The 23,109-nt window shown below is 35.4% G+C and overlaps 2 protein-coding genes across 2 annotated transcripts; both read left to right on the top strand.

Moving 5' to 3' along the window:
* The first annotated feature begins 496 nt into the window (after nt 1-496).
* On the top strand, nt 497-8,072 carry LOC110913949. The gene is made up of 5 exons (XM_035984397.1): nt 497-1,268; nt 1,446-1,643; nt 1,709-2,337; nt 3,119-3,286; nt 7,857-8,072. Exons 1-5 carry the CDS (start codon nt 497-499, stop codon nt 8,070-8,072), a joined length of 1,983 nt encoding a protein of 660 aa, XP_035840290.1.
* Nucleotides 8,073-10,718: 2,646 nt separating this feature from the next.
* Nucleotides 10,719-20,764, top strand: LOC110912048 (argininosuccinate lyase, chloroplastic). Its single transcript, XM_022156718.2, has 11 exons — nt 10,719-11,095; nt 13,321-13,584; nt 13,668-13,784; nt 13,871-14,019; nt 14,481-14,709; nt 15,230-15,574; nt 16,500-16,616; nt 18,864-18,925; nt 18,992-19,265; nt 19,925-20,089; nt 20,227-20,764. The coding sequence occupies exons 1-11, from the start codon at nt 10,745-10,747 to the stop codon at nt 20,476-20,478; spliced, it is 2,325 nt and encodes a 774-aa protein (XP_022012410.1). The 5' UTR covers nt 10,719-10,744; the 3' UTR covers nt 20,479-20,764.
* Nucleotides 20,765-23,109: the final 2,345 nt, after the last annotated feature.

The following is a 23,109-nucleotide window of genomic DNA, read 5'->3' as shown; positions in this document are numbered from 1 at the left end:
TTTTAACTCCTGGATGGAGTTACCGGGGTTTTCAGGACTGGTACAACAAGTGTGTAATAGCTTTGTCTTTAATGGTCCAGCGGATATGGCTCTCTCGGTAAAGCTGAGATGGTTAAAAAACAATATTAAAGCCTGGCTCAAAGTGGAAAGAAATAAATCTAATGTGGTGTATCTAGTCAAGAAAAATCGGATCCATCAGTTGGAAAGATTAGCGAAGTCGAGGTTGTTGGAGGATAGGGAGCTGGATGAAAGGGCGGAATGTATCAATTTCATCATGGATTCGGATCGCAGGAATCAAATGGATGCCAAACAAAAATCCCGATCGAGGTGGGCCATCGAAGGTGTCGAGAATTCTGCTTTCTATCATAACGCCATCAAAGCTAATATTAGTAATAATCGTATTAATGGCATAATGGTGAATGGGGTATGAAGTTCAGACCCGGTGGTTGTGAAAGAAACATTCTTCGAATTTTTTGCTAATCAATTTACAGAACCGATGGCTTCTCGGCCTTCCATAACGTGTCAAAATTTAGTATCATTGTCAGCGGATGAAGCTAATTCCCTTATTGAGCCTTTCTCTCTTTCGGAAATTAAGGATGCGATTTGGGGTTGTGTTGGTGATCGGGCTCCTGGCCCGGATGGCTTTAACTTCAAATTCATTAAAAATAACTGGGATCTCTTTCAAGGCGATTTTCTCAAGGTTTTTCAGGAATTTCATTCAAAGGGGTCTATTAGTAGATGTTGTTCGTCTTCGTTCATCGCCTTGATTCCTAAAATTAATGACCCAATTTCTCCGTCCAATTTTCGTCCAATTAGTTTAATTGGAGTGGTTAACAAAGCTATCTCTAAAGTTCTGGTAAATAGGCTTAAAAAAGTTGTCGGGAAGCTTGTGTCGGAGGAACAGACTGCCTTTCTGGCCGGGAGAAATATTTCAGATGGCCCCCTTATTCTAAACGAAGTTATCGCTTGGATGAAGAGAGCAAAAAGACCAGGTATGGTATTTAAGATTGATATTAATAAAGCCTATGGTTCCCTCAACTGGAAATTTTTAGAGTCGGTTATGACTCAAATGAATTTTCCGGTGCTATGGAGGGACTGGATTATGGCAACTCTTGTCTCGTCTAGAGCTTCGGTACTTGTGAATGGTTCACCCACTATGGAATTTGAGTGTACACGAGGGTTGCGGCAGGGAGATCCTTTGTCTCCCTTTTTGTTTGTCATTGCCATGGAGGCGCTTTCTGGGATTATAAAAAAGGTTGTGTCGGAAGGTATTTTCAAAGGCATACGATGTACAAACAATGGTCCGGTTCTCTCTCATCTTATCTACGCGGATGACGTCGTGTTTCTTGATGAATGGTCGGGAGAAAACGCCCTTAATCTGCGAAGGATCCTAAGATGTTTTCACTTAGTCTCAGGTTTGAAAGTTAATTTATCTAAATGTTCAGTGTATGGAGTTGGGGTGAACGATGCAGAGGCTCATCTTATGGCAAACGTTTTGGGATGTAAAAAGGGTTCATTTCCCTTTAAGCACCCAGGCTTGGTGGTAGGAGCAAACATGAACCTTACTCGTAACTGGAAGCCGGTTATTGATATATTCAAGAATCGGTTGTCACTATGGAAAGCAAAGAATCTTTCATATAGGGGTAGAATTACTATGTTAAAGTCGGTTTTGAACGCATTGCCAACCTATTTTTTTCCTTGTATAAAGCTCCGGCTAAAGTCTTAGATATCTTGGAGAGGTTGAGGAGAGTCTTTTTTTGGGGCGGTTTGGATGAAAACTCTCGTATGAGTTGGATGGCATGGGAAAAGGTAACTGCTCCTATGGAATACGGTGGATTAGGATTTGGTTCCCTCCGAGATGCTAATTTAGCGATGCTCTCAAAATGGTGGTGGAGATTCAAAATGGACAAAGACGGTCTATGGAGAAGAGTGATTTGGGCGATTCACCGTAACAATATATCATGGGCTCCAATCCCAGCAAAGATGTCAATACCAGGCCCCTGGAAGCAAATCATCGGGATTAATACTCATCTTAATCAGATTGGGGTTAATCTCATTGATGCAATTTGGTGTCGGGTGGGATGTTGTTCGAAAGCAGCCTTCTGGCTGGATATTTGGATCAGTGAGCAGCCTTTATATGTCAAGTTCCCGGTATTATTTGCTCTTGAAATAGATAAGTCTTGCTGCGTTTCGAATCGGGTCTCATGGGGGGAGAATACGGTGAACCTTTCATGGAGGTGGATCCGTCCTGTAACATCAGTTAGTGAACAAGAGGAGTTGTTAGAGTTGTCGCTCCTTTTATGTGAATTTATTGGTGGTAATGGGACTAATGTATGGGTATGGAAGTATGATAAGTCAGAAATTTTTTCTGTGGCCAACATTAAAAAATTTCAGCGACGGTATCAAGATCAGTTCCGGACTATCTGTTCTATTGGAATAAATTAGTTCCGAAAAAAGTGGGGGTTGTTTCATGGCGGGCTATATCGGAACGACTTCCTACCCGGGTTGCACTGGCTGCAAGAAATGTCTACATTGCAGATAATCGATGTTTGTTTTGTTGAGATTACGAAGAAACCTGCGAACACCTATTCGTTTCATGCCAGTTTACTCAGTCGGTATGGCTTATTATTTCGCAGTGGTGCAAAACTCCTCTTACGTTTGCATTCAGCCTGAAGGATATCCTGGAAGCACATGTATTCCTAAACGGATCCAAGATGAAAAGAATGGTTCTTAATGCGATCGCTCAGGTAGTTACTTGGTGTATTTGGAGGATGCGGAATGAAATCTTATTCGGCCAGGCAACTCCCAATATTACGCAGGTTGTTGAAGAGTCTAAATCGATGGCGTATCACTGGATCAAGAATCGCTCGGGAGCATCGAATTGGTCATGGAATGATTGGCGAAGTTTTAACATAACCATGTAGTGTAGTGTCTGGTGGTCTCTATTAGTATGTTTGGTGTTTTTGTTATGTAAATTTGGCGTCTAGCGACTTGCTAGTTGATTAATAAAATTTTGTTGGCCGTTCAAAAAAAAATCAACAACGAGTTTAGTAGTTACTTAGCCATTAGGCGTGGATAATTATTATTCCGTAAAGCTGATCATGTTGGGAATTTGTAGGAAAACTATACTGCTCCTCGGATTGTACTTGCTGCATCGGGTGTTGAACACGAGCAACTGTTGAAATACGCAGAGCCTCTTCTCTCTGACTTTCCAGGTGGCGCTCGAGTTGAGGAACCACAATCGGTTTATGTCGGTGGTGATCATCGAGTTACGGCTGACACAGGGGTATGTAATATGTTCCGTAAATTGTCCCTCATAAACTTTCCATCCATCTTTTGCAGGGGCGGACCCACATAAAGTGGGTCTGGGTCCCCGGACCCCAATGTTTTTAAAAAATTAGTAGATTCGATATATTAAATTGTAAAAGGACCTCATAAATGCAATTAGGTGGACATCATAGAATAAAAAGGAAAGCTGGTGTAGTGGTAAATCCCTTTGTTTACCAACAAGAGGTCATGGGTTCAATCCTTGTATAGCCCCTTTTTCTTGTTGTTTTTTAAAATCTAGTTCAAACCTCGCTTTGACCCCGGCCCAAACGAGGATCAACCCGAAAATTTTAAAGTTTTGTTATGGAAATTTTGAACACCGAAAAAATGGACCCCATTGGAAAAAAATCCTGGGTCTGCCACTGTACTTAGGGCATGTTTGGCTAAGCTTTTTGAAACAACTTATTGACTTATTGGTTTTTTGGAAAAGTCATAAGCTCTAAAATGATGTTTGGCAATGAGGGTGTATGTGAGGGGAACAAGTCAATAAGTCACCCCATACTGATTTTTTCAAAAAGCCAATAAGTCAATAAGTTGTTTCAAAAAGCTTAGCCAAACATGCCCTTACATTCAATGTTTAAATACCGGTATGAGCCGGCCGGTTATACCGGTTAAATCGGATACTAGACACGTGCCTGGTACCATACAGACCGGTAAAACTCAAATACGGTATGTCTTATGTACCGTCGATAAATCTGGTTCTACCGGTTCAAACCATTGAACCGGTTTGCATTATCTTAAAATTTTGATTTTTTAATTATAATAAAATACGATATTAAGGTAATACCGACGTTTCATTGTTGGTAAAACCTAGTGCCTTTCATTACAACATTTCATCGCTATTGAAACTACTACTCACATCGTTCAATGTAATATTATTTATAAGGAATAAAAATGCTCTTAAAAAAGGCATAACATTTTACAAGAAAATAATTGTTTTTAGATAAAACTATAATCAGTTATATAAATCTTAATTGAGATTGGATTGCTTTTTTAGATTAACTAGGTTATAACCCCGTGTATTACACGGGTTGAATAAATGAATTTTATATACCAAATAATAAAACATTATCTTTTTAAAAGCCTTCTTTATTGCACGGGTTGAAGAAATGTAATTTTATATATTAAATAATAAAATAAGTTATATCTATAAGAACATATGTATTGTATGGTTGAATAAATGAAATATTATATATCAAATAATAAAAAAATATATTTTTAAAACCATTGTAGTACGCGGGTTGAATAAATGTAATATTGTTTACCAAATAATAAAAAAAATTATATTTTTAAAAACCCCCGTGTATTACATGGGTTGAATAAATATGATTTTATATACCAAATAATAAAAAATATATATATTTAAAAAAACTAACGGATTTATATTTACAAATGCGTCTCTGAGAATTCACATACACTGTTCGAGCTTGAAAAATGTGCCCTTCCGTTAAGTTTTGTTATTATTTAAAAAAAATCAAATTAGTATTGGGTTAAATAAACCTAATTCCAAGTGAGCTAAATTCTAAACCATAAATTTTTTTTTGTAAATGGGCCTATATTGGAAGTGGTATGTGTTTACTATTTAAAAAAAATAACATATACGTATCGGATATATTTTTTTTAAATCACATGCCTCTCGAAATCGCGGGCCTTGTGCGGAGATCCTCCCCGCACACCATCAAAACCTCCCATGTATATTTAGATTCTGCACTAAAATACGTGCTTGACAATAGCCTTCACTTCTTTTCTCATGTTTAATATGTTAAGCTCATTTTTACAATAGCCTTACTCTAATAATAATAATGTTACGATTATAAGGTTTTTTATTTACAATCTCTTTGTTTAATTAATTGATATCCCAACTATTTTAGAACTTTATATGTGTAACATTTCTTTATCTGTGATAGCCTAATGTCTATAAATTATAGTTCAGTCTTGTAAAAAAAGGATAATAATATATCAAAAATATGAATTTGCTTAAATTAGAATTAGAACCAAGTTGAATTGTAAAATCTGAGTTTGGAGACTATAAAATACACGAATTAAATATAATGAATTTTAACTATGAAAATAAGTCCGTATACACCTTTTTAAATATTATTGATAATAAAATTAGTATTATATTAGATTTTAGATTTGATTAAATATTATTAATAATAAAAATTTGTATTAATTTAGATTAATTATTATTATTATTAGTATTATTAATAATTTTAATCAATTAAATGAGAGAATGACAAGTGTCACAAAACAGGTTTCTTTTATTATATAGTATAGATAGATTTGTATTTTCTGGAATTATAGTGTTAACTAGTAATCCGGTTGAACTATTTCAGAGCCTAACCCGGTATGAGTAAAAAAACCGGCTTTTAAAACATTGCTTACATTCTTGTGACGAGTATTTACTTTTTTAATTAATTTTTATATAAAGGCGTAATAGTTATATTAGGTGTCAAAAGTATGATAAGTCGTGTTTATCAGTTTACGATTCAATTTGAGAAATTTTAAACTTTTCATTTTATGATAACACTTGTTAATTAACACATAACTAGCATAGATTTTGGTTTAAAACATTAAATTGACAAAACCAATTAGTCGGTTTCTGATTAATTGATTAGCCAACCCTAAACACCCCGATTGAAAACTTGAGTTTCGTGTGAAGAAATATTCTTGTTGGTGTATTATAATTCAAGTTTAACATTTATATAATCTTTTAGCTTATCATGACTTGTACGGAACTAGAAATACTTATTAATTAATTACATATATTCAACCTGACAAAATTTTATACAAAAATTACTATACTTTAGCTCTTAAGATTATCATTTCTTTTAGAATAAAAAAGAAACAGAAAACTTGAACTTTTGCTATATTTTGTATAGTTGTAACAGGAAAATTTAATTGAACATTTCATTGAAAAATTGAAATTTTGTTATGTCATTAACAAGAAGAACGTTAATGTAAAGCTTTCATAAAAAGCATATCCTTGCAAGCAATGTTTTAAAAATCGGTTTAAACCGGCTGGTTGTACCGGTTGAATTATCCGGTAGAACCGTTTAAACCGCCCGATACACCTGGTTGAACCGTCTGATACACCTGATTAAACCGTTTTCGAACCAAATCCGATACGCTATAAAAACCGGATTTTAAAACATTGCTTGCAAGTCACTCATAACATATCACATGAAACTCATAACAACTATTTCAACACTTATAACCCGTCTGGATAAAAATTTGTGATATTGTTCTTCAAAATTTTCTACTCGTTTTTATGTTTATAACCTTTCTATCAAAATCAGACTTTGATGTACCTATGAAAATCTTGTTAGATTTCACAACCATTATCTTTACAAAGTTAGCTTGATGTTCTTTACTTTTATTGAAAGTTTATTTCTCAAAGGATCAAATGGTTTGTAGCATGGTGGTATCAAGGAGGGTAATAAAGTGTTGCCTCATCAAGTGATACGCGTTTTAGTCCCGTAGCGAACATTGCAGTTCTAAAAAAACAAGTTGAAAGGGGCATCCTGAGTCATCAACTAATGGATAAAACTTTAAGTACACACATAATAAACATGTTTACTTTCACTAACACATGATTAAAGTCGACTTAGTGAACATGTTGTCTTACGTTTTGGTTATACTTGTTTAGATTTTAAGTCTTGTATTTTTTTCATCAAGTACGAGCCTAGTGATTATTCTATACGTTAGATGATTATAATTGACTTAGTGAACATGTTGTGCGTACGTTTTGGTTATACTTGTTTAGCTTTTACATTCTTGTACTTTTTTCGTCAAGTACCATGTATCAATGAAAAGATAATCGATATATTAAAATTAATTCGAATTATAGCTTTTTTTCTTTCTTTTTTACAATCATATATATGGGGGCTGCTAGAATGAGAACCACCCCGAGTTGTAAGAACCGCGAGAACTACACCCCACGGAGCGCCGTTCGCCATGATTTTTTTTTACAAGTAGATGTGTGTATTATAAACACAGCCGTAAAAAATCATGGCGAACGGCGCTCCGTGGGGTGTAGTTTTTTACACCACAAGTTTGGTGTTTTTTAATTTTTTTTCTTTTTTCTTTTTTTTTTCACCAAACTTGTGGTGTAAAAAACTACACCCCACGGAGCGCCGTTCGCCATGATTTTTTACGGCTGTGTTTATAATATACACATCTACTTGTAAAAAAAAAATCATGGCGAACGGCACTCCGTGGGGTGTAGTTCTCGCGGTTCTTACAACTCGAGGTGGTTCTCATTCTAGCGGCTCCCTATATATATATATATATATATATAGAGAGAGAGAGAGAGAGAGAGAGAGAAAGAGAGAGAGAGAGAGAGAGAGAGAGAGAGTAAAAGAAGAAAGACTAAGGTTCTGTTTGTTTTTGCTTAAAATGTCTGTAAAGAGCTTATGTCTGCGGGCGGGCAGACATAAGCCCTTGAAGACTGTTTGTTTAAAAAAAAGATCTTAAAATAGTTTTTAATAGCTTTAAAAAAAGCTATGTCTAATAGCTTCATGAATCAGATCAGATATTCACACAGACACCCACCCTTCTTCTTCTTCCTCTTCTCCCCTGCCACCACCACCACCTCTCCTCCCACATCACCTCCACCTCCCCTGCTGACACCACCTCCAACACCACCTCCACCTGCTACCACATCTCCGCCACCACCTCCTACATCTCAGCCACCACATCTCCGCCACCACCACCAAACCCATCAATTTAGGGGGAGACCGTAGAGAGAGAGAGAGATATGTGTGAGAAAGAGAGAGATCGGTGAAAGAGAGAGATCGATGAGAGAGAGAGAGACCATAGAGAGAGAGAGGCGGTGGTGTGATGGCGGAGGTGTGGTGGCGGAGGTGGTGCGGTGGTGGTGGCGAAGGTGGAGGCGGAGGTGGTGCGGTGGTGGTGGCGGAGGTGGTGCGGTGGTGGTGGTTGTTGTAGAGAGAGAGAGAGTTTGTAGAGAGAGAGAGAGCATAGAGAGAACTGTTGTGTGTGTGTTGTGTGTGTGAAGTTTTTGAAGGAAAAAAACAAACCCTCTTCTTCTTGCAGACTGCAGACATTTGGTCCAAATCTTCTCTTGCAGATGCCTGCAGATGTGGTCCGCAGACTACAAACATTTTACATCTGAAAAAACAAACAACACCTAACAATCTTCACTTATTTGAAGATGACAAAGCAAACAACTCAAAACTAACGAACAAACATGTTCGTTTGTGTTCATGAACCGTCCGTTGATACTATTAACGAACAAACATAAACAAATATGAACATATTCATATTTTTAACGAACACATACGAACAGGAAAATATCGTTCTTCTAATTGTTCGTGTTAGATCATTTATTTTGGTTAAAGTTAAACTAATGAATATGAACATGCCATGTTTATATTTATTCGACTCGTTTACATACCTACATAAAACATGGGCATCTATTTTTAGTAGTTTCCAAAAAAAAGTCGATTAATCTCCACCCTCTAATATTTTAATTATAGGTTTGGTTTTAATCGCACAATAAACTTAAAAAATCTTCAAGAAATACATTTTCACTAACGTTCGGTTGCAATGTCACTATGTTTATAGAATTGATGCACAACTCTATTTCACTTTATAGACATACTTTTTTTGCCACTTTAGGAGATGGAAAACTTTCCTGCTATAAATAATAGATATAAAGAAACCTTAAAAGAAGTTTGGCATCGAGAATCTTGAAAATAAATCAATCACTAATAGAACATATATCATACAACTCGAAATGGAACATTTCTTTGACTATATTCGAAGACTGGATACGTACACTGGATACGGTAACCTTTTTGGAATACATTTGTAAAGAAACATTCAATCTTCATTTGTCAAGGGGGCATCCCTCACTAACGTTTATTTGATAAGAGTTTCTTTATCTACCTTTGATGTTAAATTTACGTATCATATCGGATAAGTGAAACAATAGAATTGAAGGAATTGAATATGGGTCGTACTTTTGATGTTAAACCTACGTATAATATTTGATAAGTGAAACAACAAAGTTGATGGGATTAAATGACGCCGTTGATGATTTGGCTTTTAACTATGTGAACACAGGTCGTAGGCCTTTAAACGTCCTTGGTCAAAACCATTGTGACATATAAATACCATGACACCGATTCCACCAAACTCGTAGTTGAAGAATATCAACATAGAGTCTCATACTTGTTATCTTTTTCTTTTTTCTTTTACCAGCTAACTTACACGCCCTTTAATCATATTCCTAAATCTATTTATTTGTTCACCATGAGACTCAACTCAAGAAAAAGGACAACTTTCCTACATACCGCTCAGAAAAAAACTCACATGGTTATCGCAATTAGGGTCGTTCAAAACGCTCACCATTCACTCGGAACCGGAAAAAAAAAACAAATGTAGCCCAAAAAAAAAATTTAAAGTCAACAGCCCTAGTCAAGAAAAATTTGTTCTGAGTTTGTGATTTGTCTTTCACTCTTTCTAACCCTAGTCTAATTTGCTCGACTTTTGTAACACGGATTTTTCGAGTTTTATTCATTTAAATTGTACAAACATCCAGTGAAACCAATCCAAACCCAACTGCTCGGTTTTAAACCAAACCGAGTTTGAGTACAAATATTTCGCTCGAATCTTTAAATTCGAATCGAACCGAGTTACTCAATTTACAAACGACAGAACCGAGTGGTACAATACTACAATCTATAACCCAAACATACAGTTTTTCACCAAATAACATCCGATCAGAAGAGGATGATGGCGCAGTTTGTTGCTCGTCTACCTGCTATCCTTATGTAATTTGCCAAACAAATAATTATTTAAAAAAAACTCAAAATCATAAGAACATATCTACAATTGATGTACTGCTGTTGTATTTGGTGTTAAGCTTCTTGCTGCCTACACTTTGGGTTAATAAAAGTCTTTTCTCATATAACTAAATTCAATCGATTATATTTGAAAAGTTGGTTTAGTGGTTAGTCATTTGGTTTCTCTCGTTGAAGTCCCAAGTTCAACTCCCACTAGCATCACTTTATAGGACATTAATGGTGGCAATGAAAGTTAGAACTAGGTCTCACTGGATGTCGCCAGTTCGAAACCGAGCCGAATCGGATTTTACCGTAGTGAGTCTTCGGGCGGACATGTTTTCCTTCGGATTTTACCGTAGTGAGTCTTCGGGCGGACATGTTTTCCTGACGCTGGTGGCTCGAGTATGCATTAATTCCTTTGGATTTTACCGCAGTGAGTCTTCGGACAGACAGGTTTTTCTGACGCTCATAGCTCGAGTATGCATTCAACTCTGACCGTGATGAAGTAGAGGATTGATGGCGTTCAAAAATATCAAATGCTACCCTATTTATTCTCATAAAAACTTTTAATTTTAAAAATTTTTAGTCTAAACGCACTCAACAGCATGGAATCAATTCTGTTCACCTTTACACAGTCACCATCGTCACCAGCCGCTCTGGTTTCCACTCAAAACCCTAATTTAAACCCATTCAATCACCATAACCGTCTTCAAGCTTTCCGGTGTGCATTAGCTTCTCAAACCAACCGAAATCCGGCGGCGGCGGTAACCTGCAGCGCTCTGCAACAGCCGCACATGGCAGCTCCGGCGAAGGAGGCGAAGCTATGGGGAGGACGCTTCGAGGAAGGAGTTACGGACGCTGTTGAGAGGTTTACGGAGTCGATTTCGTTCGATAAAGCGCTTTATAAACAGGATATTAGTGGTAGCCGTGCTCATGCTTCAATGCTTGCGAAACAGGTATTGGTTTTGAGTTTGTTTAGCTTTTGTGATTGAAATGTAGGTTTATTTTGAACTTGTGTTATGTGAATTGTTAATTGCATGTGTTTGGTTAGGGTTTGATGAGTTTGTGAGGTTATTTAGCTTTGAACTTTTGATTTCATGATTGGAATGTAGGAATCGGATGATTTTGAACTTGTGTTTTGGAATATGTGGTTGTTTCTAGGCTGACTTTGGGCGTTTTTTTGAGGTTGTTTACTCTACCATGTGCTGTTTATTTCATTAATTTCTATTAGGTTATGATAATTGATATACGATGATATTCGATGATTTATGTTTGTTTCCGCGTCTGAATTGATTTTTGTTGATTGGATTTAGAACTAGGTTGTGTTGGATTGTTAAAGTTCATGCAGAACTGTTTTAGTCTCCAGTTTTTAGGCACTTTGGTTTCACACAAATACACGGTTCAGTTTTACATAGTTTTATTATTTCAAAATCTCTCACAAGATTGCACACAAAATTGCCGTCTCTCTTCATCTCCGACAAATCGTCAGGACCGGCTCAACCATTTTAGAGACCCAAAGCGAAGTAAGAATTGAGGGCCCTTTGTCAACAAAGAATTTGGTCTGAAAGTAGTACTTTCGATTTCTATTTTACATGAAAATTATTTGTAAGGAGCTAATCAATTTATAAATTAGGTAGTTTTTATTCTATGCAAATAAAGTACAAATAATGAAGATTAATAAATGAATTTAATAATTTAGCAATCATACAAATTAAAGCAATATGAGTAGCAAGTTTATAAATAAGAACATCCAAGTAAATAAATAAACTCATTGTTAAGTCATTCTCCTTTGGCATAACATTTTGGTGGCCCATTAAAGATAGTGGCCCTAGGCTGGTGCTTTATTTGGATTGCACTGGAGTCGGCCCTGTAAATCGTTATACTTGCTCCCATACGTGGATATGCGTGGATGATTTAAACCTTTGTTAATAAAAATGCCTACTCAAGACTTTGTGTTATATATCTTATTATCTTGTAAGAGGTAAGATTTTGACAAGGCTGTCCGGTGGACTTCAGTTGCTATGTGTGAAACTAACAATAAAACAGAGTAGGTCCTTTAAACACAAAGAAATATATATATGTGTAAACATGTTCATGAATATTGCAAATTGCCTTCATCTCAAAGTGACTTACCTAACAATTTGTCAAGAAATTGTATTGTCTTTTAGATACATGGACATGTTATCACTTGTTTTAGATACATCTGGTTTACAAAGATGAGCATTTGAAGTTTTGTGGGACAAAAATATATGAACACTAAATAAACTGATTGTATAAGCAAATCCTCATTACATATTAGTATATGACACACCTACCAGTTTGCTGCATCTAGACTTCTATTTCATTAACAGATTTCAAATATATATACATACATATATCACATACACACATTACACACACACATTGAAATGTTGAATACAAAACCATTTTAGTAGAGAACTACAAGTACCGCATAATGCACTTTTACATAGTTAAAGCATTATGTACACGCGCAATATGGGTTCGCACAGTTGTGCTGCATTAAAGGTCCCTCTACAATATTATTGACTTATGGTGGTCAACTATTTAATATCACCTGGTGACTGCAGAAAACAACGATTTCTAACAATAGCTAATTCCTAAGTAAGAAAAATTATGGATGCTTAGAATCTAGTTTAGAAAATTACAGGCCAGCAATTGTGAAGCTATTTCTTTATAGCCAAATTTTAGTAAAACTCAGGTTTTTCGCTTTTTTCCGGAATTAGAGTACATCTTTTTTATGTGAATTTGTGACTTGAAGGCGGTGAGTTTTAACTTTTAGATGGGTTGTTGATGAGTTTTGATATAACTGAGGACAAGATTGATTAGATGGTGCTTTGACTCTTGATTTGGAGTTCATAATTTGTATATTTGATGTGGTGAAGTTGTGTGCTTTTACTCTTTGAAGTGTCTATTACTTTTGTTTGTTCAGTTATTGCAAGATATATGAGCGAATTGTTCTCTGGACTTTAAATATATGATATGGCGAATTGTTCTCTTGACTATGTAGACTTTGAGTTGTATCTTAAATTGTTAACGTTTATGAGTTTATCCAACGTTGAGTTTAATTTCATGATTGAAATGTTGGTTTCAGATGATGTTGAACTTCTGTTTTCGAATTTGTACTTGTTATGTTAATTGTTAATTGAATGCGTTTGGTTAGGGTTTGATGAGTTTGAGCGATAGGGATAGCATCATCGAAGGTTTGAATCAGATAGAGCAACAAATTGAAAGGGGAGAGTTCGTATGGAGGACCGATAGAGAAGATGTACACATGAACATCGAAGCTACCCTTACTGATTTGATTGGAGAGCCCGCTAAGAAGCTTCATACAGCTAGGAGTCGTAACGATCAAGTTTCGACGGACTTTCGGTTGTGGTGTCGTGATGGTATTGATACAATCGTTTCACATGTTAAACAGCTTCAGGTTGGCTACTTTAACCGATGCGCGCTTCTGAAGTTAGGTTACCAGCTCATATTTACGTAACGGTAGCTTTTTGTGGTTTGTAGATTGCTTTGGTGAGGCTGGCTAAGAAGAATATTGGCGTGATTGTTCCTGGTTTTACGCATTTGCAGAGTGCAGAACCGGTTTTTCTGCACCATCATATCCTTGCTTATGTCGAACAGGTTTGAATATTGATAATTATATTAACCATGAGAAAAAGAAAGTAGATATATCTGCAGAAAACATAACCGAAGTTAATTTTGTGTAGCTTGAACTTGATGCTAAGCGTCTGCTAGATTGCAGAGCTAGACTGAATTTCTGTCCTTTAGGTGCCTGCGCGTTGGCTGGCACTGGCCTGCCCATAGATAGGTTCATGACTTCTGATGCTCTCGGCTTTACTGCTCCAATGAGGAACAGGTATAACACGTTCATCCTTAAACTGTCATAACCTTATATTTAGTGGTGTGAATTCGACCTGAAAACACGACACAAACCTAACACGAAATTTGCAGGTTTAGGTTTCATTCGGGTCAGTATCAGGTTGAACCTGTGACCCCGTTTAGCTAAACGGGTCAGGTTTGGGTCAGCCCGGCTGGGTTTTCGGGTTGACCCATTTAACCCATTTATAGGTCATAAATTAAATTGCGTGTGTATTATGCCATAATTATAAGTCAAAAAGAGAAATTGACATAAGAATTTATAATTTAAATGTAATAACTTGCGGAAAAATTTTAAAAACTAAAAATATTCGGGTTGAACAGGGTCGTGTTCGGGTCAACCCACGAATATTCAGGCCATGTGCGGGTTCATATGTATGCCATAATTACTTTTGTTTTGTGGTTGAATAATCACTGACTTTTTTTAATTTATCAAAACAGCATGGATGCGGTTTCGGACCGTGATTTTATATTGGAACTTCTTTCTGGCAATGCCATATTGGCGTTGCATCTTTCGTGGCTTGGTGAAGAATGGGGATTTTGGGCATCGGAGGAATCTGGGTTTAGTATGGAAGCTGTTGGCGGGAAGTCGGCTAGGGTTGTAGGAGATTTGGTCACACTTCAAGTTTTATGTAAGGGGCTTCCACTTACTTACAACCGTGACCTGCAGGTATTATGCATATTATAATATTATTGCTATATTAAGTCACAATAACCAGTTTGTGGTGTTTGATTAATTTTTTTGTTGATGAGTTTCGTATCAGCTCCAACAACGCTTACTATTTGATAAAAACCTTAAGTACTTATTTTATATTTCTTCCTCTTTTTATACTTTTTACATACTTTTCATCTGCATTTCTGTTAGAAAAAAATATATCATGGAAAAGAAAGATAATTTCAAGAATTAAAGATAACTTTTTATAAATAAAAATAAATTAGTATTATAATTGATAGAAAATAAGCAGCCAGCCGCATGGTAAATTCAGATACCTTTAAATATATAAGGGTGTCCTTTTAGGTCTTTTTATGAATTATTAGTTGCTTAAATAATTAGTATCTACACTTAAGCAGCTGATTTTTTTAATTATTACAACCGCAAACAATTACAATTTGATTTTGTGAATTTAGTTATTTAATTAAATAATCAGTGGATGTGAATGCGGATGTAACTGTTTTCTGGTTCATTGCAGGAAGACAAAGAACCTGTATTTGACAGTGTGAAAACAATTATCGGAATGCTAGAAACGTCAGCAGACTTTGCACAGAACATCACCTATAATCATGATAAAATACAGAAGGTGTTACCATCTGGTCATCTTGCCTCTGGTTCGCTTGTGGACAGTGACAGTATTCTAAAAGGTCTAGATCAGATAGAGAAACAGATCGAAAGTGGAGAGTATGTGTGGATTCAAACCGAAGAACCTGCAAAGAATCTTCTCACAGCTAGAAGTCAAAATGGTCAACCTTCTACTGACTTTCACGTGTGGTGTTGTGACGCTATTGATACAATATTTTCGCATGTTAAACATCTCCAGGTTTTATCACTTTCCTAATCACTGATAATTCTTGTGTCTCTATGAGTCTATTCACTTTCATGTTTTCTTTTTCACGAAAACTCCATTCTTCGTATGTTGATAACTGTAGCTTTTAACATCATTTGGAAATGAAAACGGTTGGGGGGGGGGGGGTATTCTTGTTAGGGAATACATACACGATAAACTGTGTTGTTGATTCACATGTACAAATAGGCATGTAAACGGACCGAACGTTCATGAATAGTTCGTGAACTACATCGGCGGGAAGTTCATTTATGTTCGTTTATTTAATTAATTAACGAACAAACATGAACATAATTTTTTGTTCTTTTAATTAAATGAACGAACACGAACATGCTTTTGTTCGTTCATTTATGTTCGTGAACATCCGTTTATGTTCGTTCATTTACATTTGTTTATGTTCTTTTCATTTAAATACATAAGTAGTTATATTTATATGAATATTAAAAATAAAAGGAACTTTCTAACTAATATAAATATAACTAATTGGTAATTGGGCTTTCTAGTAATAAAATTGAGTTTTCAATGGACTTTATTGCAACTAATCACTAATTTATATAAAAAAATTTCTTTATGATCGTTTATGTTTAGTCAATTATGTTCATTTGTGTTCATTTATGTATGTTCAGTTATGTTCATTTGTGTTGTTTATTGTTTGTTAAAAATGATGTTCCTTTAAATTTGTTTGTTTATGTTCGTGAACTGTTTGTTTAGGTTTTAAACGAACGAACATAAACGAACACGAACATGCCCGTTTTGTTAATAAACAAACATGAACAAAAAAACGTGTTCAATTATATGTTCGTGTTGGGTTAAAGTTAAATGAACGAACATGAAATGGCCCATGTACCAAGCAGGTATGATATATGTAATAGCTTTTGCTGGTATACTTTGTGGTGTGAAGGTTGCATTGGTGAAGCTTGCTAAGAAGAATACTGGAGTGATTGTTCCTGGTTACACACATTTGCAGAGGGCACAACCGGTTCTTCTTCAACATCATCTTCTAGCATATGTTGAACAGGTTAGAATATGCATTAACACAGCCTCGGTTTTAAAAAGCTCGAAGCGCACAAACGCGATGAGGTCTAAAACCAAGGCACAAAGCGCAAAAGCGGTGGGCTTTTCGTACCTGAGGTGCAAGACGATCATATAATTTTTTTATATATCCTATATATTTTTAGCTTCCCCTACCTAAAATATAGCTATGAATAAGGTTTTTATATGATATTATCTACATGTACAAGCCAAAAAACACCCTAGGTACAAGAGGCACGCCTCACTCTTAACACCCCCCCCACCCCCCCCCACCACCACCACCACCAAAAAAAATGCTCTTTTTCTGCGGTTTTTCTTTTCAGCGCGCCTCGCTGAAGTAAAAATAAATTAATAATAAAAATATAAAAATTAAAAATAATATAAAATTAAAAAAAGTAAAAAAATAAACAAAATAAATAAAAAAAAGAAACATTATGGGAAAACATATATGATCAAATGCATTATAGTAACATATCTTTATGGTAAAATGCATGTAAGCTAATGAAAATTAGCTTTAAATGTATGGTAATTATGTCATTATCATTAGAGGTGCAAATGAGCCGAGCCGAGCCCCAGCTCGGCCAGGCTCGAGCTCGAGCTCAATTAACTTATGAGAGCTCGGCTCGGCTCGATTCGAGCTTTGTTTTCAAAGCTCGAGCTCGGCTCGTTTGTATTTTATCAAGCTCGAGCTTGGCTCGTTTGTATTTTATCAAGCTCGAGCTCGGCTCGGGCTCGGCTCGTTTATTATCTATTATTTAGTATATTAAATAAAAATAATATAAATAATAGATTTTTTAGGCTTGCGAGCTCGATAAGTAAAGCTCGGGCTCGTTTACTAAATAAGCTTATTTTAGGTTCGAGGTCGGCTTGCAAACAAGTTTAAATAAGCTCGGCTCGACTCGGCTCGTTTACACTAAGGCTCGATAAGGCTCGACGAGCCTAACGAGCTTCACATGTGAGGCTCGAGCTCGGGATCGATAAACAAACGAGCTTTGTTTTGAGGCTCAAGCTCGGCTCGGGCTCGATAAGGCTCGGCTCGTTTCGAGCTTTTTCTCGAGGCGATCTTGAGTAGCTCGCGAGCCGCTCAGCTCGTTTGCACCCCTAATTATCATATATAAACACATGCATCATGAATCCTGATTATGATTGGTAATTAAAAACAGAGCTTGGAATTCTAAACTGAGATTTTCAAAGTTGCATAAAATGAATGTTTGGTTTATAGCCTAACACAGTTCCATTTTAAACCTTAAACCTTCATTTACCACATTGTTTCAACAGTACATGTTAATAATCCTGTTGTACGTGGTCGAATTAAGCCTGATTCCACTTTGTTCCATCTCAAGCGGCCTTAAAGTCGTTGACTTTTGAAAACCCTGTTGTAAGCTTTAGACGCGTCTTCCATTTTCCCTTTCGCACAAAAACCCACCCTTTATCAAAGAAGTGAAAGCAAACACATTTGGTTTGCAGTTTCTCAACAACATCTTGGCCAAGACCCGAGAGGGTGTTAATGATCATTATAAACGTAATCACATTCAATTCAACTCCAATCTTTTCCATCAACTGAAACGCTATACACCGAAACCATCGGAAACACCCCCACAACACTTACAACAAGCTCATTCGCATCCTTCACCATCCCAATACCACACATGGAACAAACAACTGTCGTGTAAGTGTAACTAACTTCATCAGGCAAACACCCTCTCTTAGACACCTTGCGTGCGCCTTCAATCCGTCTGTTTTTACACAACGCTTTCAACAAAATGTTATACGTATACTTATCCTGCTCCAACCCATCTCTTCATATTTCCATAAACAGGATATCATACTAAACCTGTTCTCATCCAACAAACTATCCAAAACACAATTGTATATCTTAACATTAAGGTAAACTAACTGATGTAATTAGAGACAAACCGGTTAATGTCCAAACAAGCCCATATATTTGTCTTTGGGTCAGGTTTGCCACCTCTAGTGACAAAAGAACTAATATTAAATATACCCATTCAAACAATTAAAATTTATATGTACCCTGGCTTCTCTATCTCCTTACACTCTAAACTCTCATATCCTCATATGCAAGTTTTAAGGAAATGAAATGGTATAAATGTCATAAAATTGGAAATGGCTATATTTGATATTATAATTTTTTTGTTGGGTATATATGCTATTAATATATTATACCAAGTTTATGTTTTTAGAAAACTAACTTAGTCAAATTATTGTGGTGTAGCTTGAACGTGACGCAGAGCGTCTACAAGATTGCAGAGCTAGGCTAAATGTAATGAAGAACAGGTATAACTCAAAATCTTGTTACCTGTCATTATAATTTCTTTTTGCTGAGATTTGTGTTAAAAACAGCATGGCAGCGGTTGTTTCGGATCTTGCATTTGTTTTGGAATTTGCTTCTGCTAATTCCATCACAGCCATACATCTTTCTCGTCTCGGTGAAGAATGGGTGTTGTGGGCATCGGAGGAATTCGGGTTCATTACGCCTAGTGATTCGGTTTCAACCGGTAGCAGTATAATGCCTCAGAAGAAAAATCCCGACCCTATGGAACTTGTTCGTGGAAAGTCCGCTAGAGTTGTAGGAGACCTGATTAAACTTCAACTTGCTCACAACCATGGTCTTCAGGTACTATACACTTTCAATATCATTTTTACTAATTGTGATACCAAAAACAATAATATTTACAATAATAATAATCTATATTTTGGTGTTTAAATAAGTATTTTATCAATGACGGAAAATGAGAAAAAAAAAACATGTAGTTTCAGCAAACAATGCTAGCAGTACCACCTACATCATAACTCTACAAACAGGGAAACGTGGTGTATGTACACTACAAAAACTAGTTAGTAGTAGTACATTTGATATTAAAAAAATAATATTCATTTTCTTATCAAGATTAACTAGAATAAAAATCACTTGGCATTGAACTTCAGTTGGCACTGTACAAACTTAAACTTAAACGAGGTCCATGACATTAAACTTGAACTCAAGGCCATTTAAACTTAAACGAGATCCTGGATTACGATTTTTTCTATTACAAATAGGGCTTTTACGGTTGTAAATTGTAATTATGCTTAATACTTAAAAGTAAATTAATATGGTTTTTAATTAACCCATCTTTTTATTCCTTGATATGTTTTTGGTTCATTTGTATTCTAACATTGATCGAGTCTTATCATATGAACATCGTGCTTTTGATGGGGGATACCAATCATTGACCCGGAACAGGTCATTTTGATCATGAAAAACTTGAATACAACAGTTTTGTCGTTTATTTACAGGTAGACAAGGAGCCGATAGCTGACAGCGTTAAAACGATTATCGGAATGTTAGAAGTGTCGGCTGAGTTTGCACTGAACATCACGTATAATCAGGATAGAATACAGAAGTCGTTACCAGCTGGTCATCTTGATGCCACTACACTTGCAGATTATCTTGTTCACCAGGCAAGTTGACTTTTTTTTTTTTTATTCAATATATGCTTAAAATTTTCATTTATTTTGGACATAAAAACAAAACGACATATAAACACATAAATGCACGTTGTTCGATACATACATAACAAATTTATAATGTTGTGCAGGATATACCTTTTAGAACTTCACACGACATAGTTGGAAGGGGAGTTGCGTTGTGCGTTTCCAAAAACTGTCAGCTTCGGGACCTGAGTCTTGATGAATTACAAAGCATTAACAACGTTTTTGATGACGGAGTGTATGACTATCTTGGTGTAGAAAATTCGATCAAGAAGTTTAGTTCATATGGTTCCACTGGTTCTGAATGCGTAGCCGCTCAACTAGATTTCTGGATTTCCAAGCTCAGTGTTGACGCTTAGTATCCACGACTCTAAAAAATGGGTAATATTTACCATTTGATGCATCATTTTGTGGTTGTACTTATCTTTTGAAGGGTTGTCCCGCATTTTGTTTCTAAACAATGTCATGCTGACCAATAAAACAAAATAGATCTGTACTAGTTTGGTTTTTATAAAATGGGTCAAGGTAGGGTAGAGTCGAATTGGTTTTCGCCTGAAGTTTGTATTTGATTATGGTTTTGTTCTAAACGAAAATCAGGTCGATACCGATTTATATCAATCTGATTTCTGTTCTATTTCTTTTTAACCACAATGGATCAATAACTAAAACCTACACTTATGCTTAAATTATTACGCGCGTATAGGGTCTATTGGAGGCTAATATGTTAATAGTTGGGACTGCCAGTGATTATTTTTGAAGTTGAGACTGTTGGCGGCCAATAGCGAATAGTTGAGATTATTAAAATCCAATATTCCTAGTATAAAATGAAAAAGGTACAAAACTTTTGCATTATAAAGACGTAATTTTATAAAGACTAAATTACACAAATTGTCCTTTAGTTATCTATGAAATTTCATCATTTGTCCGTTGTCTTTAAAATGCACACTCCATGTCCTTTACGACTAAATTAAGCACACTTCATGTCCTTTACCTTAACACCGTTTATCAACTCCGTTAATCTCTGTCATGTGCATTACAAGCAAATGTAATTCACTATTGGCTTCAATAATGCTGCACTTTGGCTATACATTAGCTACAATATAACAAGCAACTATAATGCAATATTGTTGCACTTTGGATGCAATATAGGCTGCACTTTGGTTGCGATATAACAAGCAAATCTAATGCAATATTGCTGCACTTTCGCTGCAATATTGGCTAGCGATTATAATGCAATATTTCTGCAATATTGGCTACAATATAACAAGCGACTTTGGCTGCAAATATTGCAGAATGTTCAAATAGCCAAACATTGTGCAGAACTGAACCAAACAACCAAACCTGCTACATTCATATACACAATTGTAATGTTTAAATAACCCATACATTGATTAAAGATAAAATCCATCCTTTTGTGACTCTCCATTTTCGTCCAACTCTCTTAATGGTTGAACTAAGGTTTTGTGGAGTATTGATTGTGAAATTGGTAATCAGTTTGAGGTTTAGAAAAAGTTCGTGGGTTTAATTCTCTAGTATATATGAAGTATGTGAAGAGTTTTTGTGTAAAATGGCCTTTTTGCCCCTCACATGAGTGGCACGTGACAGATACTAACGGAGTTGATAAACGGTGTTAAGGTAAAGGACATGGAGTGTGCTTAATTTAGCCGTAAAGGACATGGAGTGTGCATTTTAAAGACAACGGACAAAGGATGAAATTTCATAGATAACTAAAGGACAATTTGTGTATTATAAAATTATTGTTTGTTTTGTTAAGAAATTATTTGAAGTCATACTTGAATTCTTGTATGGACCCGTTAATCGTATGTGAAACAAAGTTGTTCATATGTGAAGCACCAAAGATTCTAAAAAAAGCGGACTTTGAAAAAAAAATACTAAAAAGATATTTCAGTAAATATTCCTATGTGAAATAGAGTTGTTCATATGTGAAACAGTTGTTGTAGACTAAGCGAGGTAATAGCATTTCACAATCCGTTCCTCAAATTGAGGGAGGAAATTTTTTTATATTATAAAAAGTGATTGTAGGTAGTTGAAAGTGTTCATGAGTAAAGGAGAGAAATTTTTACTTCATCTGTAAATTTGAGGGGACACTGTTCACTCTTTATAATTTTTTAATATATTTTGAAAGTGGTTGTGAGTGGTAAAGAAATAAAAGTTAATGATAAATGTATAAAAAATATTATTTAATTGAAAGGAGAGAGAAAATGTAGTTTTTAATTAAATCACAAGGTAAAAAAAAGATGGAAGGAATGCGAATGCTCTACCAGAATACCAGAAGAGAGCATACGGAGGTTTTGTCTCCTAGAGTGAAGTTTACATATTTACTCCTTCAAGTTGTATTACTTAAAAGTTTGAGATCAAATAGATTGATAGCCAAGATTCAATCTTTGTACTTGATTATAAATTTATAATAATCTACTTTGATAAAAAGTGTTTACTTGCCCTTCATTTTTTAGTGTTAATAGTAAATGATCTTATTTGTTTCTTTAAAAAATATAGAGAGCACCAACTCAATGGCTATAGAGAGATGAATGCATAATCTAACTTTCATGTTTAACGTATCATTTATCGAATAAGCAATTCAATGACAAAATTGATAACGGAAGTGTAAAAACTATGATTATTTGAAAGTGCTTAAATTTTATATAGTAAGGTCAGTTCTTTACAAAGAAAAAAATTGATAAGTAGTTTGAAAACAAAAGCTTTAAAAAAAGTATCAAATTTAAAAATTTGTTAGTAGTAATAGTTGAGATATAGATTGTCATAGATTTACTCCAAGATTTGAGATTTCTAACAAATAATTCAGATATCCAAAATTTTATAAAAACCCTCTGAATCCGAAAATCACAGTTTTCGGATATCCAATCTTTTTTTTTCAGATATTTCGGAATTATAACTTCGGGTTCGGTTTCGAATTTGGATTTTTTTTCACACCCCTACTACGTCTTCCTATCTCAAAACAGTTGTAAATC

Source organism: Helianthus annuus, chromosome 15, assembly GCF_002127325.2.
Source record: "Helianthus annuus cultivar XRQ/B chromosome 15, HanXRQr2.0-SUNRISE, whole genome shotgun sequence".
In the NCBI taxonomy this organism is placed as follows: Eukaryota; Viridiplantae; Streptophyta; class Magnoliopsida; order Asterales; family Asteraceae; genus Helianthus; species Helianthus annuus.
Note: the sequence above shows the minus strand (reverse complement) of the source record. Positions and strands in the feature narration are given on the sequence as shown.

What these genes read in the sequence shown, in the direction of transcription:
- LOC110913949 (XM_035984397.1), top strand. Translation starts at nt 497, where the DNA reads ATGGCTTCTCGGCCTTCCATAACGTGTCAAAATTTAGTATCATTGTCA. An exon ending in GTAATGGGACTAATGTATGG is followed by an intron (nt 2,338 to 3,118) that starts GTATGGAAGTAT and finishes GGGAATTTGTAG; the next exon opens with GAAAACTATACTGCTCCTCG. An exon ending in GAGTTACGGCTGACACAGGG is followed by an intron (nt 3,287 to 7,856) that starts GTATGTAATATG and finishes TTCATGAATCAG; the next exon opens with ATCAGATATTCACACAGACA.
- LOC110912048 (XM_022156718.2), top strand. Translation starts at nt 10,745, where the DNA reads ATGGAATCAATTCTGTTCACCTTTACACAGTCACCATCGTCACCAGCC. An exon ending in CTTCAATGCTTGCGAAACAG is followed by an intron (nt 11,096 to 13,320) that starts GTATTGGTTTTG and finishes GCGTTTGGTTAG; the next exon opens with GGTTTGATGAGTTTGAGCGA. An exon ending in CACATGTTAAACAGCTTCAG is followed by an intron (nt 13,585 to 13,667) that starts GTTGGCTACTTT and finishes TGTGGTTTGTAG; the next exon opens with ATTGCTTTGGTGAGGCTGGC.